We start from the raw sequence: 17,680 nt of genomic DNA, 5'->3' as shown, positions 1-17,680 counted from the left end.
AATTTATCATGGCCAATCCACCTAACCCACACATCTTTGGACTGTGGGAGGAATACGGAGCACTCGGAGGAAACCCACGCAGACACGGGGAGAACGTGCAGACTTTGCAAAGACGGTAACTCAAGCCGGGAATCGAACCTGGGACACTGGAGCTGTGAAGCAACTGTGCTACCCACTATGCTGCGTGCAGCCCACGAATGTGGGTCGATGGCTGAGGCTCAGGACAGGGGAGTTCAGTCACAGGCAGCCATGTACCAGGCCCATTGTTTTGCCGTTCGCAAACTTGGCCCAGTTACAAGTCACAAAAGGGTCATGGCTGAGGGTATTGTGAGCATTGGACGAGTGCTGACTGACCTGGGCCAGTCACAGAAGGATGTGTCTCACTCACTGAAGGACGTGGCCCAGTCTCTGTGTTCCATGGTTGAGATGAGAGTGGGCCTCCAGGACTGGCAGCAGCAGGTGACAGTGGAGCTCACTCCGGCCTTACCTCTGTCCAATGGAGTAGCCCAGGGCCCATCTCGCAGCTCGTCATCTGTGACTACCAAAAGTCAGCTTGGCCTATCTAGGTCTAGGCCCTCCAGTGGACAGCAAAGTCATCTCAGGTCAGACAGCGAGATACGCAGCAGAGTCTGATGTACTGTCTGGGGTCACACTTAGAAGGAGCGGTAGACCACTTAAAATAAGGAAGTTAGACACCAGGTAACTTGACACAGGTGCAGCACGTAGGCTAGAGGTGGGGATCCGCTATCCTCACCATACGTCCGTGTCAACTTAGGCACCGGTGGCTGCTGCAACCCCCGTCAGTGATAGGCTCTGCGGTCCCTGTCCTGTCTCCCCAGTGGGGCCTACTGTGGGTGTCCTCATTGGGCTGATCATGTGTTATCCCATACCCAGGGTGGCACCTGGTTATGCGGTGGAGGATCAGTGTGCCACCAATGGCCTCCATGCTTCCAGGTTTGGGTGTGGGCAGGTCCTACAGATGGGGGGGGGGGGAGCGAGGGTGGTGGTGAGTGAGGGAAGTGTGTGTCTGCTGGGAGCATAGGTGCAGCGTGATGTGGGTCCTGGGTGTGACACACAGGTTGTGACAAGCTGTCCAGGGCACGATGGGCCGGCAGCGGTGGGCAGGCAGGGCTTGGAGACAGCTGGTAGTCCTGTGGAGTCGGCTAGCCCAGTGTTACCCTGAGAGGGGCAGTGTAGCCAGGGAGGGTGCTAAAGGTCACGGTGCATGTCTCTTTGTTTGGGATGAGCTCTGCTATTCCCCTACTTCCCTGCAGTGAGGCAGCGCTACTGATGAGTGCACTGGGGAGTGGCAGCAGCTGGTGGGCCACTGATTGAGTTTGGCCACACCCATTCCATTCATGAGTCACTGGGGTCTGAGGATTTCCAGAGGGGTGGCCTGGACGGGCTCTCAAATGACTTGAGGTTGTGAAAATTTACAGGACATATTGAGCAGTCAGCCGAGGGAGCAGCCAGGGACCTGTAACTTGTACCAAATGGCTGCATTTAAAAGCAATAGTCCAGCAATAGCAGCCTGAGCCAGGTCACACCCCCCCCCCCCCCCCCCCCCCCCCAGCAAGTAGCACAGTTTTTAACATTTTTCATTCTCTCCCCCTCAGCAGCCATGGAGCCCAGTCCCCACCTGTAGTAATCGGCGCCCACGTGAGAGGGACAGAGCATCACAGAAGCCTGGAGCATCGTGGGTCAAACCCGCTCATCACATTTAAATGAATGCGAATGCTAGTTTTGCGTGCCACCGACCTGGGGCGTCAAATCAATTAAGTACAGCAACTTCATAGGATTGCTTATTTTCTGGAGGAGCAGAGCATCTCCGATAGCAGCTTCCGGATTTACATATTTAATTGAACATGCGCGGTTAATTAATGCTGCTCTCCAATTTCCACATTAATAATGGTGCTTGCTGTTGGCCCCCCTGTTATTTCCACCAGACGATCCAAGCCAATGTAAAATTTCAAAACAGGAAAAAAACATGCTGGAATACAAACTCTTAACGCATCCGGCTTCGGTGATAGAATCTTGCATCACAAATCTACAGAAATTCTTTGATGCAGCTTTCCGGATGGTCCAATGAAAACAATTAACTGGAATTTTCAGTAGTAATTTAGTCCACGTGTATTTCTTTCATGATTAAATCTAGGCTAAACATGGAAAGCTGGCTAACTAAACTGTTTCCTAAAGTAACAGAGTATGTGGCAACAAATAACTTCCATTCATATTTGGCCCAGTAATTCTGGACTTTGTGCTTCCAATTAATTATTTAACTATTTACTTCGTTATTTTTTCCTTTCTCTTGTTAGTTGGTGAATATAGTGTAAGTCAGGCTGCAACATGAACGCTTTAAAGAATAGAACACAAAGAAATAAAATTTGGTCAACCCACTGGGAGTGACAATTATTAAAAGCATTAACCTGGATTGTACAGTTAGAGGTGAAGGGACAGTAATAGCCATTGGCCTCAAAGAAAGCTTCCCACTGCGATCTAGCAATTCCCGAGGCATGGCTTTCCACTTTACTGGCATCGTTTTGAATTTAGGAGCAAGGCAAAGGGATTTTGTGGTGTCCAGCAACAGTGTCATCAAGCAAGATAAAGAACCAATCGCATTGACAAACTCGTACAGACAGAAACCAGGAGGTAAAATGCACCAATTACCCTTCACTTTTTTACAAATTTTAACTGTCAAAATGAAGATTGGAACATACACATGAGAAGCTGAAATTTCAAACTTTCAAAATAATTTAAAACTATGGTATTATCATAATAAAAACTACTTGAAATTATACAATTATAAAGTAAGTTTTCAGGGCCAGGGAGGTTGGTCAGGAGTGGGTATGACTTATTACGTTAAAAATGAACTTACCCCTCATTACCAGGTGTGACTTTTTCCAAAGGGTTTTGAAAATCTTTTCCAAATTGCTTTTTTGATATTTGATTATGCCCAGTGAAGCACTGATGTAAAGTATATTGGACAGTATGGAGCACATTAAGAAAAACAAGTTACCTCATCACCATGGATGTTAGCAATGTACTTCACATCTGGAATCCCTACAGTGTGTACTTCTGGATATTTTCCAATTGCCAGAACCCAGAGATTAATACCTATATCAGGAGCACAAAAAAAGCCTTTATTGAGTAGAAAGTTGGAAATGAAAATCCTTCATCCATTAAGACGCATTCTTTAAAGAGAAAACAAATGACAGCAATTTTCTATCCCCTTAATGCTTTTTCCTCCTTTTCACCCCTTCTCCCAATAAAGCATCCTGGGATTTTCCTTTTAACGTTAACTGTGCTTTATAACTGCTTGTTGTTGTTTTTGCCAGCCCATTAGTAAATCGAGTACACATCTATAGCAAAGCCAGTATTTGGAATGTGCACTGAAGCAAAATCTGCCTATTTTTGGGCAGCACAGCTCAATTTATTCAGTTTTTCAGGAATGCCTATTTTTATAATATTCTGGAAGGAGAGGGAGGAAAACAAACTGGGCATTCAACTTTTTAATTTGTTTTCTTCAAAAACGCCAAGAATATTTTGCTCAGTTCCCAACTTCCTTTTGAAAATACTCACCCATAGTTAGGGTATGCTTCTGCAGGCACTAGTCACCCCACCAGTGCCCTCAACCAACTGACCAGTATTCCCAGGTGAGGCATGACCACGATTATTCTCCAGCTATTCAGCTACAGAGCACTATTGATTTGCCTGATCCTCTCCCTCCTCACTGACATCAGTACATGTGCACCTCTACCAGCGAGATAAATCATGGGCCCCAGATGCTTCTCCTGGTTCTGGGCCCTTTATTTCTGTACCCACCGCCTCCCACAACCCCCTAGCACCCCCATTCTTTATGCCCTCCCCATCACATTAGCAACCATGCACAGTGGGTCAAACTGTTTCATACAGGTTTAGCTAAACTTATTGCCTTTTGTATTTTATAGGCGGACTTCTCTGCACCCTTGTGGCATGTTTTACAGAGGTGACCTGACATTGGCAGGCTGCGGATTCTTCTGATCCCCCTGCTGTCAATGGGAGTCTCCTGATATTCGCATCCTCCGCCAGCAGGGAACCTGCAACAGGGAGTGCCGTTGGTAGGACCAGAAAATCCCACAAGCAGGAACAGCTAGAAAATCCCACCTTATGCATCTATTTACAAAGTCCATTGACACTTTACAAGCAAAACTTTGTCAGACAATTACAAACCAGGCCCCATGCAATATCCAGGCAGCAACATCCAAAACGCTTGAACCTCAAGCACCACAAACAACAATCCTGTGTACAAATCAGAATACTTTGATCGAACAGGGAAATATTTTATTGGTACATGACTCCTGGTTTCACTTCAAAGTTTAAAAATTGAAAGGCCCTCCAGTAAATTTGCGCCAAACAATTCATCAGCAATAATGTTCTATTTAAGGGCAGCACGGTGGCACAGTGGTTAGCATTGCTGCCTATGGCGCTGAGGACCTGGGTTCGAATTCCGGCCCTGGGTCACTGTCCGTATGGAGTTTGCACATTCTCCCCATGTCTGCGTGGGTTTCACCCCCACAACCCAAAGATGTGCAGGGTAGGCGGATTGGCCACGCTAAATTGCCCCTTAATTGGAAAAAATAATTGGGTACTCTAAATTTATTTTTTAAAATAATAATGTTCTATTTACACACATGCACTTTGTTAACAGAATTCCCATTTAAAATTGAAACTAACCACACCAACCCTCTGAAGGAGCACCCCACTCAGGCCTACGCCCTATCCCTGTAACCCCGACTTGTAACCATTTTGGACACTAAGAGGCATTTTATCATGGCTAATACACCTAACGTCCACAGCTTTGGACACTGCGAGGAAAACGGAGCACCCAGAGGAACTCACGCAGACATGGGGAAAACTTGCAAACCCCACACGGACAGTCACCCACGGTCAGAATTGAACCCGGGTCGCTGGTGCTGCGAGGCAACAGTGCTAACCACTGTGCCACTGTGCTGCCCTTCAAATGGAAATCTGACTTCTTGTGATCCTCTCATTTCCCTTCAGCAACAAACCTAGGAGCAATTTCCTGAGATCTGACATTTGGCATACTAAACATGAACAAAAGTTCAGGTATGAAGAAAACAGGACTTGCTGAACAAAAAATAAAATCAATGTCAAAGCAATAAATTGTTAATTAAAAAATAGTAATTAATAGAAATTACATACTGAGTATTTCCAACATTTCCCATTTTATTGGAGCAAAAATATTCCCTTTTGCTGTCAGCCCTCCCAAAAAGTAATCAGACTCTCCTTCCTCTTCAGCAGCTGCCTGAGGTCTGGCTTGGCGTAACATTAAACATGCATTTCATGTTAAGAGAGAGAGAGAGAGAGAGACAAGCCCCCTATTCCTGATCACCACGGAAGGGGAAGGAACCTGGGCTTAACTAACACAGACATTGCATTCACCATTGGTGGCGCACACTCGGAGCTGATCTTGGCAGAATTCATATGAAAGTGGGGATCAGATGCTGGCTGCCTTTCAGTCTGGGTTTTCTTCTTCACCTGGCCCAGTGTGTGGACAGGAATTCTGGGAAGAAGGAAGAGTGTGTGTGTGGCTCACACCCTCCCACGTGCATACTTCACATACACCCACACTATCCCTACACACCGTTGACTTTTAACTCTGAAATTCAACGGCAATTAGGGATGGGCAACAAATGCTAGCCACATCCCATGAATGAATTAAAAAAACACATGCACACTTTTAGCGAAAAAAAACAAACGTCTCAGGTTTCTCTCCCTAAATATGTCTCGATGTGGAGAGGCCGGCATTGGACTGCAGTGGGCACAGTAAGAAGTCTTACAACACCAGGTTAACACCACAAACACCTCTTCACTCACCTGATAAAGGAGCTGCGCTCCACAAGCTAGTGATTCCAAACAAATCTGTTTGACTTTAACCTGCTGTTGTAAGACTTCTTACTTAATCTACCTCCTCAATATCTCAACAAACCCACAAATGCCCCTTTTCCTATTACTTTGTTATCCTTTCTATTTGAGGGTGCTCGAACATTCTGTATAACTTGTTCCACAGGGCTCGTCTGGCTCACTCTGCCACCTTGACTCCTGTAGTCCTTCAGTGCGTTGGCGTGGGAAGGCGAGAGTACAGCCAAGGTTGGACAACTGTAGCAAGAATGCACTATGGTGGTCAAAACACAGGGCTGTGCAAATTCAAGCTCTTCCTCCAAGAACAGAACTTTGTCCCAGAGGGGAGCACTCACTGTGTGCCTCATCTGTGAGGAGAGAGTGGATTGAGACATGGAGTGGCCATGTGGAAGAGTGGGCTGAGCTGCCTGAGCCCCAGTCGTAGGCACTGCGTGAATCCCTCTCTACCAGGCCTGGTCAGAATATGAGCCCTGGTTGATTTTTCTCCCGCAAACTATAATCCATGTTGATAAAAGCAAAGTTGGAAATCTGAAATTTAAAAAAAGGAAATGCTGGAAATAGTCAGCAGGCCAGCTAGTATCTGTGGATAAAGAAAGCAAGTCAATGGTCCGTAACTTCTGAGCTTCAAGGCATCTAATCCTACCCACTTACTGTATGCACAATGTTCTCCATTGCCTGGACCTTTAAACTTACCTGGTTATGGCAGCTAATGCCAAAGGAATGCAACGTGGTTTACTTAGCTTCAACTCCATAGCCCTCGCTGTACGTCATGGATTTCACTTGACCTGAGGCGGAAGGTTGGGTGGGATAGGGGCACCTGAATTTAAAGGTACGAAATCACAACCAGGGTAGCAATCTGACTCAATTGCTCCACCGGGCATTATAGACCATTAATGTTTTAGGTTAATGACCTTTAGTCATCCATCCCCCACTTTATTCATCATGACTGGATTTGGACAGTTCCAAAAGTCAATTTAGCATTGAGTGCTATCATCTGTCTTCACCTGAATATGTGCACATCTCCCCACATGGGAGGCAATCAAGAGAAAGATTCAGAGCTTAGGACCACCTACCAGCACCCAGGTCATTAACAGATAAAATGCTCTTGCATCACACTTGGTTAAATTATTCAAACTAAATTCAATTATTTTTTGATTATTTTGAACGTTCACTAACAACTTGTAGATTGGCCAAAAAGAAGGCAAGTTTACTTTTGATTGACAATGTGTACAATATTCCAAGCTCCAATTCCAATTCCCACACCTAGTGGTGCACCAAGGCAGACTTTCCATAGCTAGTAATTCTCGGAACAGATCACTAGTCTATTGCCAGGGGTTTACAGCTTGAGGGGTGCCACTCCACATCAAGTGTTGCTGACCAGGAGTCTCTCCCACTCTTAGGGCAGCACGGTGGTGCAGTGGTTAGCACAGCTGCCTCACAGCACTGAGGTCCCAGGTTTGATTCCGTGTCTGGGTTACTGTCCATGTGGAGTTTGCACATTCTCCCCGTTGTTGCTCTGTTTATCTGGTTCTAAATATGGTCACCTTCCTTAATCCTAATTATGTTTTGCTCTACAGCCGCCAGGTATCTTACGATACCGCCAGAAGGTTCAAACCCGAATACTGATCAAAGAACCAATGCACCAATTAGTTAGTTCAAAGTCAATACTATATATTTACACACACAGTAATATCTACTCATGCACAAAATACCATAAACTAAACTATCTCTAACGCTAACGCCGATACTTAACTTCGGGTGGCCACTCAGTCAGAGGAACAATGGCCGTTGTTCGGATCTGAGGCTGTTGGGTGCGAAGGTGTAACAGGAGAACAGCTAAGGTCGTCCGTCTGATGGCGAGCGTTGACCTTGGACTTACTTGCTTCTGATGCAGCTGTTGGGCGGGTCTCTCAGCTTTGAGAGCCGAGTCCAAGAGAGCGATTCTCTCTTGGGGGCTTCTTCTTATACTCAAAGGGGGCTTTGTGCGCTTTTGGGCGGGCCTTGAACTTGGCCCCAATTAATTGGACCGCATCCTGATCACTGGTATTAATCTCGACCAATAAAGGGGTGGGTGCCCTGGTGGCTGGGCGTGTCTTTGGTGGCCGTTGGCCTTGCTTTGTTTGTGTCTTTCTGGCGCCGGGGTGTCTGCCTTAGTACCGGTTACTTGAATGTTATTCCTTTGTTCCCGGAGATGGGCCATCAATATGCTAATTGACCTACAATTTCAGCCTCGTCTGGGAGTTGCCTTCTCAATACGCATCCAGGCTCTGTGCCTGACTGCTTTCTTAGCACTCTCCATGTTTCCCTACAGTCTTTGCAAACATCCATTTTGTGTTCTGGAAGTGGCCATCCCAGATGGCTACACCGTGTTTGCGTGGGTTTCACTCCCACAACCCAAAAGATGTGCAGGGTAGGTGAATTGGCCACGCTAAATTGCCCCTGAATTGGAAAAACTGAATTGGGTACTCTAAATTAATTTTTTTTAAAGGAAAATTTGAAAAAAAATGATTCTCTCCCACTCTTATCGCCAGCCTTTGGCATGTTTGCAAGGAATTGCAGGTTGACACACTCAAGCTGTTTGGCCGCGTTATGGACGCAGCTTCCTTGGCCATCAGGTCCTGGGGTGGGACTTGAACCCAGAGCTTCCAGCTGAGAGGCAGGGATGCTACCCACTGTACCACAGGACCTCCTCGGTAGAATATAGTTAAGTAAAATATCGGCTTTGAGCCAGAACAGTTGGGTCAAAACAGGAATCATTTGGCAATATAAAAAATAAGCACAATATCACTTGTTTCCAACAGATACTGCCCGACCTGCTGTGTATTTGCAGCATTAACTGTTTTTATTTCAGATGTCCAACGTCCCCAGTATATTACTTCCCAAACTTTTACTTTCCTTCAGGTTTTTCTAATAATTGACCGGGACCAGCATGTAGGATAACTGTTATATTTCGTTAATGATTGTGGCTGGAGGGGCCCCTCATGATCCAATTCCCCACAACAAAACTTGACAAACTCTTTAATAACTTTTAAAAATTGATTTAAATCAGCCTCAAATGAGGTGAGCACGGTATTCAGGTCCTTGCCCTCGCCACCCTGATTACTAGTGCTGGCACTGGAATCAGCATCTTGAAATTGAGATTTCACCCAGCACCTGTATTTTCAGGAACTCTCCTGCCTTCCGGACTCCCTGAAAGTTCAGTGCCTGAAAGCAAAGCTGATCGGTTTGAAAATTATATGCATATCGCGTGTTTACCAACGTCCTGGGGGTTTCCATTGACTAGAAGCTGAACTGGACTCCTCCATATAACTACTGGGGCTACAAGAGCAGGTCAGAAGCTGGGAATTCTGCGGCGGTAACTCACCTCCTGATTCCCCAAAGCCTGTCCACCATCAGCAACTCAGAATTGTGCACAACTGTGCCGACATGGTCTCAGGAAACTAAGGAAATTTGGCATGTCCACGTTGACTCTTACCAATTTTTAGAGATGTGATGCTCGATCAATGACTCCAGAAGCGAGATTGGACGACAATTGAAGGCTTTATTGTACTAGATGTTTCCCCCAGCAGCGCAGGTACAGAATGCAGCTGCTGGGGAGACACGGGCTCTTATACTCCGCCTTACTGGGCGGAACCAGCATGAAGGCTTCACCAATGATACAGCAGTCTCAGGTACCTCCCACACCAATGGTCTTACAGCATTGTCCAGGGTACCGTAATACACCTAATACCGACTACCACAAGATGCACCATAGAAAGCATCCTATCTGGGGCAGCACAGTGGTGCAATTCAATCCCGGCTCTGGATCACTGTCCGTGTGGAGTTTGCATGTGTTTCAGCCCCACAACCCAAAGATGTGCAGGGTAGGTGGATTGGCCACGCTAAATTGCCCATTAATTGGGAAAAATGAACAGGGTACTCTAAATTAATTTTAAAAAAAGAAAGCATCCTATCCGTCTGCTTCACAGCTGATATGGCAACTGCTCAGCCCAAGGCCGTAAGAAACTAGAGTCATGAACTCAGCCCAGTCCATCACATCTCCCATCTGTCTCCCGTCTCCCATCCAATGACTTTGTTGACACCTCCCGCTGCCTTGGGAAAGCGGGCAGCATAATCAAAGACCCCTCCCACCAGGGTTTTTCTCTCTTCCAACCTCTTCCATCGGGCAGGAGATATAAAAGTCTGAGAACAGGCACAAGTTTAAAAATAGTTTCTTCCCCGCTGATACTCCTGAATGACTTTCTTATGAACTGAACTGATCTCTTCACACGTCTTCTCTACTGAGTAGCACTACACTCCCATATGCTCATCCGGTGCCAGTGCCGATATATTTACATTGTTTTTATGAGTAAAGATCCAACTATATTCAAGGAACTCAACGCTATCCAGGACAAAGCAGCCCGCTTGATTGGCACACCATAGGTCCTCTGAAATGTTCACTCTCTCCACCACTGATGCAGAGTGGCAGCTATAAGATGCACTGCAGAAACTCACCCAGGCTCCTGACAGCATTTTCCAAACCCGTGACCTTCCCCATCTAAACAGGACAAGGACAGCAGATGCATGGGAACACCACACACCTGCAAGTTCCCCTTCATGTCACTCACCATCCTGAAGTGGAAATATATCGCCGTTCCTTCATTGTCACTGGGTCAAAATCCTGGATCTCCCTCTCTAACAACATTGTGGGTTTATCTACACAATATGGACTGCAGCAGTTCAAGAAGGTGGCTCACCGTCTCCTCCTCAAGGGCAATAGCCTTCAGTGCCCACATGTGGTAAAGAAATAAGTTAAAGTAAATATTTCCTCAGACCCTATAAATGTTTTAAAAATTTACCATGCTGCAATTATGATGTTTTAATTTGCACGAATAAGAAACAATGCAATTCAAGCATCAAGTTTGCAGGTGATCAGGATATAGAAAATATATATTTTTTCCCCACTTTCACCATAAGATAACTAAACAAAAAGTAGCCCATAACATGTGGACCTAACTTAGAAATATGCTCTGGAAAAACTGGAAGTAATAAATATCCCCAAAACTCTTGCACCAAGTGGAGATCTATTTATATCCTAGAATCCTTTAGATACTAAATGAAAGTGGACTAAGTGAAGTTTGAAACGAACATGTTGGACTTTAACCTGGTGTTGTAAGACTTCTTACTATACTAAATGAAGATAATGATGCTTTTGATAGTTTTCAGAGTTTTTAATAAATGCTGGAATAATGCCCAAGGGTTGGAGGATAACGAATGGTAGTTTCAGTATTACATTAACCTAATAATGACAGACCGGCGAACCTTATTCTGAAGTTTACTGGAAGAGGAATAGGAAAGAGAATAGGAGCAGTCTAGTGACAGAGCAGATGTGACAGCTGTTCCAGCAGATGTTGTTTAGTTGTTCCAAGTAGGAAAGTTAAGAATCATGGAAGACATGACAAACTGATTTGTTGGATTGAGGATTAGCTAAACAACAGGAGGGTGGAGATAAAGGGCAAAAAAACCTCGGAAAAAAGTTATCAGTAATTATTTCCACTGGGTTCTGACCAATTAACCCTGTTGTACATTACATTTGTGAATATAGAAGCTAGGTTTTTCGGAGTTTCTGTGAGAATAATGGAAAGAACATAAATTTATTTTGTGTAACCATCTAAGTGTGATGAAGAAGACAGATGGCACCTTGAAGCAAGCATTGGACCAGATTCTGGATTGAGCGTAGGTCAGTTTTGTACAAATGGTAGGTATGCACAATATTATTTAGAGTTAGAATGGTCTACAGAATTAGTTTTGATTTCCCAAAACAGTCAGAAAATAAATTTCTATTTCTTCCCCCGCCCAATGGAGCCCCTCCCACCCAAATTGATTTGGGTTTTTAAATCTAATCTTCTTCAGGACGGCCAGACATGAAAAATGTTGTCTAAATCAGTGTTCTTCAATTTTTGTTTTTCTGGGGCCCACTTTTACCAACCGCCCGACCTTCGCAATCGATGCCATTTTCTCTTACCTTTCATGCAACAGATGAGCCTTCTTGTTCCTCACAATTTCACATGCTTAGTCATTCAATATTACAGTTCCGCTCAGGACTTCAGCTGATGATTTAAGTTCTTAATTAATCCTTTGAAGAAAACCAAGAGAACTCGCCATGCTTAGTCTTTAAATGCCTATGAAGTTTTGAGTGCTTTAAACTCTCATTTGCCGGTATTTCCCCTGCATTTGGAACACATGGGCTTTGCATCCTGATTTGCATTGGCACAATTAACAAAGCCTCAAGGAATCATCTTTATACTGCTTTGTGCCCGGTTTCAGATTTTGTTCTGTTTAAAACAATCCATCTTCATTTCTTCACACTCCTGTCGCCTTGCTTGCTCACAGCTAGAAAATGGAGGAGTCTCTCCTCCGCGATTTCACGACAAAAGCATAGACGCACAGGGCGCCTGACCTGCTCTTGGCGCAGCTTCTGGCCCGAAAACTGCATTGTTCCATTTTAAGAGCTGGTCGCAGCCGCCATTCTCATTTTAAAAGCCGGTCGCAGCCGTTGAGCGCTTCTCCCACAATCGGGAATGCCGTGACTGATTGCCTCGCAATCCTCGAGACACCCTCGGTTTCAAAAATGCTGGTCTAAATTCAAATTATCTCTTTGTTTCCTCAACCTCTCACCCTGTTGACAATCTGGTCAATTGTCCGTTGGGATATATTTTCTGATCAGCAAGTACATATCCAAAGATTTAACATACTCACACTAAATTCCTCAAAACAAAAAGACTTTTCTTTTTATAAATTTAGAGTACCCAATTATTTGTTTTTCCAATTAAGGGGCAATTTAGTGTGGCCAATCCACCTACCCTGCACATCTATGGGTTGTGGGGACGAAACCCACGCAGACACGGGGAGAATGGGCAAACTCCACACAGACAGTGGCCCAGGGCCGGGATTCGAACCCGGGTCCTCAGCGCCACAAGTCCCAGTGCCAACCATTGCGCTGCCCCTAAAACAAATAAGCTTTGACCAAACCAGCAGAAACACAAATGTATGTATAGGGGCTATTCACGGTAACTTCATGGCAATGTTAATGTAAGCCTACTTGCGACAATAAAGTTTATTATTAATGTATATTAGGATTGTGATTTACTGACCAATAAAGGCTCCAGCCCTAACAGTCTGTCCAAGTATTCAGGCCCACAAAATTCAAAAGGACAGATCAGCAACAAGAGATAGAAGCATAACTAAAATATAGAACTGCCGAGCATCATTGGCTCATTGGGATTGTTCGGGCAGCATATTAGTATCCAGCTCATCGCTTGTACACTTCTAGAGAAATATCAGTCTATTAATTGACCTAAGACCATTTCATTGACCTTTAGGTGCCAATGGATTAACCTGGCCAGGTTAATTGATTTACCATTATTGAGCTTTCGTCACTTTGCATTGATCTCATACATATTTAAAACTTACTCTATTCTTTTATCCTTTTTGAGACACAATTGCCTCTAAAGGGAATATATAATTTTCCCAATAATTTTCAACTACAGTAGTAAACTACTTCTATAAACCTGCAGGAGCTCTTTTAAATGTTATTTTGCCTCTGATCTACACCTGTCCACTGATATGGATTACTGACTGCTGCTGCTCATCTTGAAGTGATTTCACTGCATATTACAATTTGTTCTTTTGTTGTTGTTTTTTCAATAGCAGTGGGCTGGAAGATCCCAATATGAACAGCCGGAAAGTTACGGCCCTTGTTTTGCCCAATAGAATTACACCACAATATTTCAAGTTTGCAAACAAAAATAAACTTTATTGCATATAAAAAACTAATTAAGACAAGACTATTAACGTAACAATATGGTTTATAACTACATATGTAATGCGCTCAGTTTTTATTGTTATTATAAGTGGGGGTCCCTTATGATATCAAGCGGAGTTATTTACTTCTGTTGGGACTACCCAAACATATACTGGAATCTACTTTACTTCTCCTCAGTTACAGTTATTCTTCATGGTAAGACTCTTTGCTTCAACCTCTTTTTATTAAAATTAATTTTGAGTACCCAATTATTTTTTTCCCATTAAGGGGCAATTTAGCCTGGCCAATCCAACTACCCAGCACATCTTTGGGTTGTGGGGGTGAGGCCCATGCAGACAAGGGGAGAATGTGCAAACTCCGCACAGACAGTGACCCGGGGCCGGGATCGAATCCTGATCCTCAGCGCCGTGAGGCAGCAGTGCTAACCACCCCACCATCGAGCTGCCCTGCTTAAACCTCTTGACCATGGACTGTCTCTGTCCCATGTCTCTGTTCCCTTCTCAATGCTTCACAGCTTTGGCTATCTTCTCTGAGCTGCAGGCTGCCGAAGTGCAACCAAATGGATTGCTTCCAGAATTTCAATTGCAATCAGGTTAGCTTCCTTTTATTGAGGATATAACTTCCAGTTATATAACTCATTCAGTCATTTTTCCCCTTTCCAATTGGTCTTATACTGAATACTCAACAGGCTGCACCATGGACCATAGATCTAACATTTATTCTACTTCAGGTGTAGATCTGGCTTTAACTCTCGAATTCCAAGGAGCTAAAAACTGCAGAAGACCCAAAGATGGCAGTTTCTTCACTGTTTTCCCAAACATTAACCAGTCCTGCCTGCTACCTCCGTCCAAACTCAATTCATGGAAATAAGCTCAAGCGAAGAATCACTAAGTTCCACCAATCTCCGTGGTAATGTGGCACGCATGGCCTGGTTTCCTGGTAGAAATGCAAAGGAACAGCTTTTTAAATTCCCAATGTTTTCCTTTATTCTGGGGAAACCACATGAATAATATATATTTTACTGGAATAACTGCAGTCTTCAGTTCTTTAGCTAAATTAGCCCACCTGCCAGTTAATGATCTTACCTTTCTGGCGGTTGACCCCAACCTTTTAAGAGGTCATATTGTCTTAAGTGTAATAAACTCCAAGCTCGTTTGAATTGCATTCATACCAGGGTTGCAATTTACAAGTGAGAAGCTTCGGGTGTGTTGAATTGCAAACCTGAAGGTAACAGGGAGCAACCTTTTTGTGCGAGCACCGATTTATATAGTCTGCGGTTCACAAAGAACATTCTCGAGATGTGAGATAAAGAAGATTGACCCTGCATACAAATCAGCGGGTGTCGTTAAATAAAAGAATATTCGCAAGCAGCTTTTAAAGAGCGGGCATTAATTCAGTATTTCGTAAGATTAGGCAATTTGTAAAGAAGATAGTTTCTTTCCGCCCCGGAGAACCGAAAATCCTGCACATGGCACAGCAGTGGCAGGTTTCACACAAGAACCACATTCATTCAAAGCGAGCAGCTGAGATACCCACCAGTCACCGATCTCCCAATGCTGTAAAGGTGTGTGATTGAGGGGTACTTTCTGTTGATGTCGTGTAAAAACCCTTCCAGTTCTTGGGTGCTGTGGTATTGAAATTTCAGCGCGATCAGGTCGGGGAGGATTGCCCAGATCCACAGAAGCTTTATGCTGCGGAACATCTTCCAGCGGGATGTCTGAAGGAGCAGAAAGACAAGTTGCTGTGGTTAAAGCAAGTTGCTGTGGTAAAGGCAAGTTCCTGTGGTAAGCTTGTCAAACTCCAGTGCTGAGGGAGAAATGTCCCTTTAAAGTATTTATTTTAAGGGACTAAATTGAGAAGGCTGACTGGGGTGTGTGGTGGGGCGGGCGGGGAGGAGGGGGTAGTATTCCTTACCTGGCGATTCTCCTGCAGTGCCTCCAGCAAACAGCATCTCACGTTACTGAAGGGCTTTTATTTTCTTCAGAAGGCAGGCGGCGGCGCCACAGTTCACCAACCAGCTGTCCTCCCGTCTGACTGACAGCACAAGTGACCATAGATGGGGGTTGCAGAAGGTTGCCGGCCAATAACAAACCCGAGCCTCTCTCTCCTTCCCCCCCCCCCCCCCCCTCCTCTCCCGCCAGCCCCCCGCATACAAACCGCCTTTGTTTCCAGAGATGGCACGTCAGCTTTGCCCTTGGGACTTGCTGTGGGTGTCGGTGTGTCAGTGAGAGAGATGTGGGTCCAGTCAGCGGGACTGACTGCTCCTCACAAATTCCAATGCTGGCATAGTGCACACTGTATTCAGAAAAAAAAATTAAAAGACAGCGGGTGCTGGGTTGGGAGAAGAGGGCTAACTTTTCAGGTCGATGACCTCTCAGAAAGTTCTTCAACGCCTTTTAAAATGTAGTGTCCAATTCCCCCCCCCCCCCCCCCCGCAATTAAGGGGCAATTTCGCGCGGCCTATTCACCTACCCTGCACCTCTTTTTTAATTAAAAAAAAGTTTAGAACACCCAATTCATTTTTTCCAATTAGGGGCAATTTAGCGTGGCCAATTCACCTAGCCTGCGCAAAACCCACGCAAACACGGGGACAATGTGCAAACTCCACACGGACAGTGACCCAGAGCCGAGATCGAACCTGGGACCTCGGCGCCGTGACCCTGCATGTCTTTTTTGGTTGTGGGTGTGAGACCCACTCAGATATGGGTGAGAATGTGAAGCAAGGGTTAATAGCTAGAACAAGCCAGAATTAATGGGACACATTAGTGGAAAGTTATAAATAAGGGAGTTGTTATTGAATTTGTGAGCCGACTCATGACTGTAAGCCGAACAGCCTTGAGAAACAAGGACGATGGCTGGATGACGGAATATGAAATGTGGGAGCCGTTGATACTGTGGCTAAAAACCTGCTGTTTTTGCTAAAACTACTATATACTCATGTGCCAATAGATAACCTCAAAGTCTGTAAAATCATGTATCGAAACTATGGCAAAAACAAGTTTATGCTTTGTAATGGGGGCGAGCTCAAGTGAATGTAAGAGACAGCCCCTTAAAAAAACATATAAAGAAAGGATGTTTTGAGCAATACTTTGGCACTCTCCGAGGTGGTTCTTTGGAATACCTAGAGGGCTGCCCCGATCGCAATAAAGAATATTCTTTTTTAAAATAAATTTTATTGAAAAATTTTGTTTTTATATAACAACAAACCGCAATAAAATACCAACAATAACAATAATAATAACAGTCATAAACATTCGCCCATCCTTAATGAGCAACAAAACATATTTACAACAACTTAAGTTAACACAATATTAAGATAAATAACCATAGGAAGAAAAACAAAGAAGAAAAAATAGAAACAGTAAAGAACACCCTCCATTCCCCCCCCCCCCCCCCCCCCCCCCCGGGTTGCTGCTGCTATTGACCAAGATACCTATCTTTGAACCAGAAAGTCCAGAAAAGGCTGCCACCGTTTATAGAACCCTTGTATTGATCCTCTCAGGGCAAATTTGACCCTCTCCAATTTTATAAATCCCGCCTTGTCACTGATCCAGGTCTCCACGCTTGGGGGCCTCGCATCCTTCCACTGCATCAAGATCCTCCGCCGGGCTTCTAGGGACGCAAAGGCCAGAACACCGGCCTCTTTCGCCTCCTGCACTCCCGGCTCCACCGCAACTCCAAATATCGCGAGTCCCCAACCTGGTTTGACCCTGGATCCAACCACCCTCTACACTGTCCCCACCACCCGCTGCCGCACCGCTCCTGGCCTGCGTTGGGGGGGGGAGGTGGACCTGCCACCGCCACTGCTGCCGCCGCCGCCGAGGATCCTCCGCCAACAGGTTTGTTGGGGTGGGGGGGAGACCTTCCCTGCTCTTTGCCGCTGTGGAGAGAAAGGCCCCGACTTTGTTACCCAGCGGGAGCCCCTCTCCGTGCGACCGCTCTGCTCGCCGACCG

At 45.1% G+C, this 17,680-nt stretch overlaps 1 protein-coding gene across 1 annotated transcript in view; it reads right to left on the bottom strand.

The window, feature by feature from the left end:
- The window catches only part of LOC119954863 (carboxypeptidase M-like), an 85,208-nt gene extending 69,445 nt beyond the window's left edge, over window positions 1-15,763 (bottom strand). The window contains exons 1-3 of the mRNA XM_038780458.1: window positions 15,641-15,763; window positions 15,263-15,443; window positions 3,017-3,114 (exon numbers count right to left, since the gene is read on the bottom strand). Coding sequence (XP_038636386.1) covers window positions 3,017-3,114; window positions 15,263-15,428 — 264 coding nt within the window. The 5' untranslated portion in view covers window positions 15,429-15,443; window positions 15,641-15,763. The remainder of the gene's footprint in view (window positions 1-3,016; window positions 3,115-15,262; window positions 15,444-15,640) is intronic.
- Window positions 15,764-17,680: the final 1,917 nt, after the last annotated feature.

Source organism: Scyliorhinus canicula, chromosome 20 (assembly GCF_902713615.1).
Source record: "Scyliorhinus canicula chromosome 20, sScyCan1.1, whole genome shotgun sequence".
Taxonomy (NCBI): Eukaryota; Metazoa; Chordata; class Chondrichthyes; order Carcharhiniformes; family Scyliorhinidae; genus Scyliorhinus; species Scyliorhinus canicula.
The sequence above is the reverse complement of the archived record's forward strand: the minus strand, read 5'-3'. Positions and strand labels throughout refer to the sequence as shown.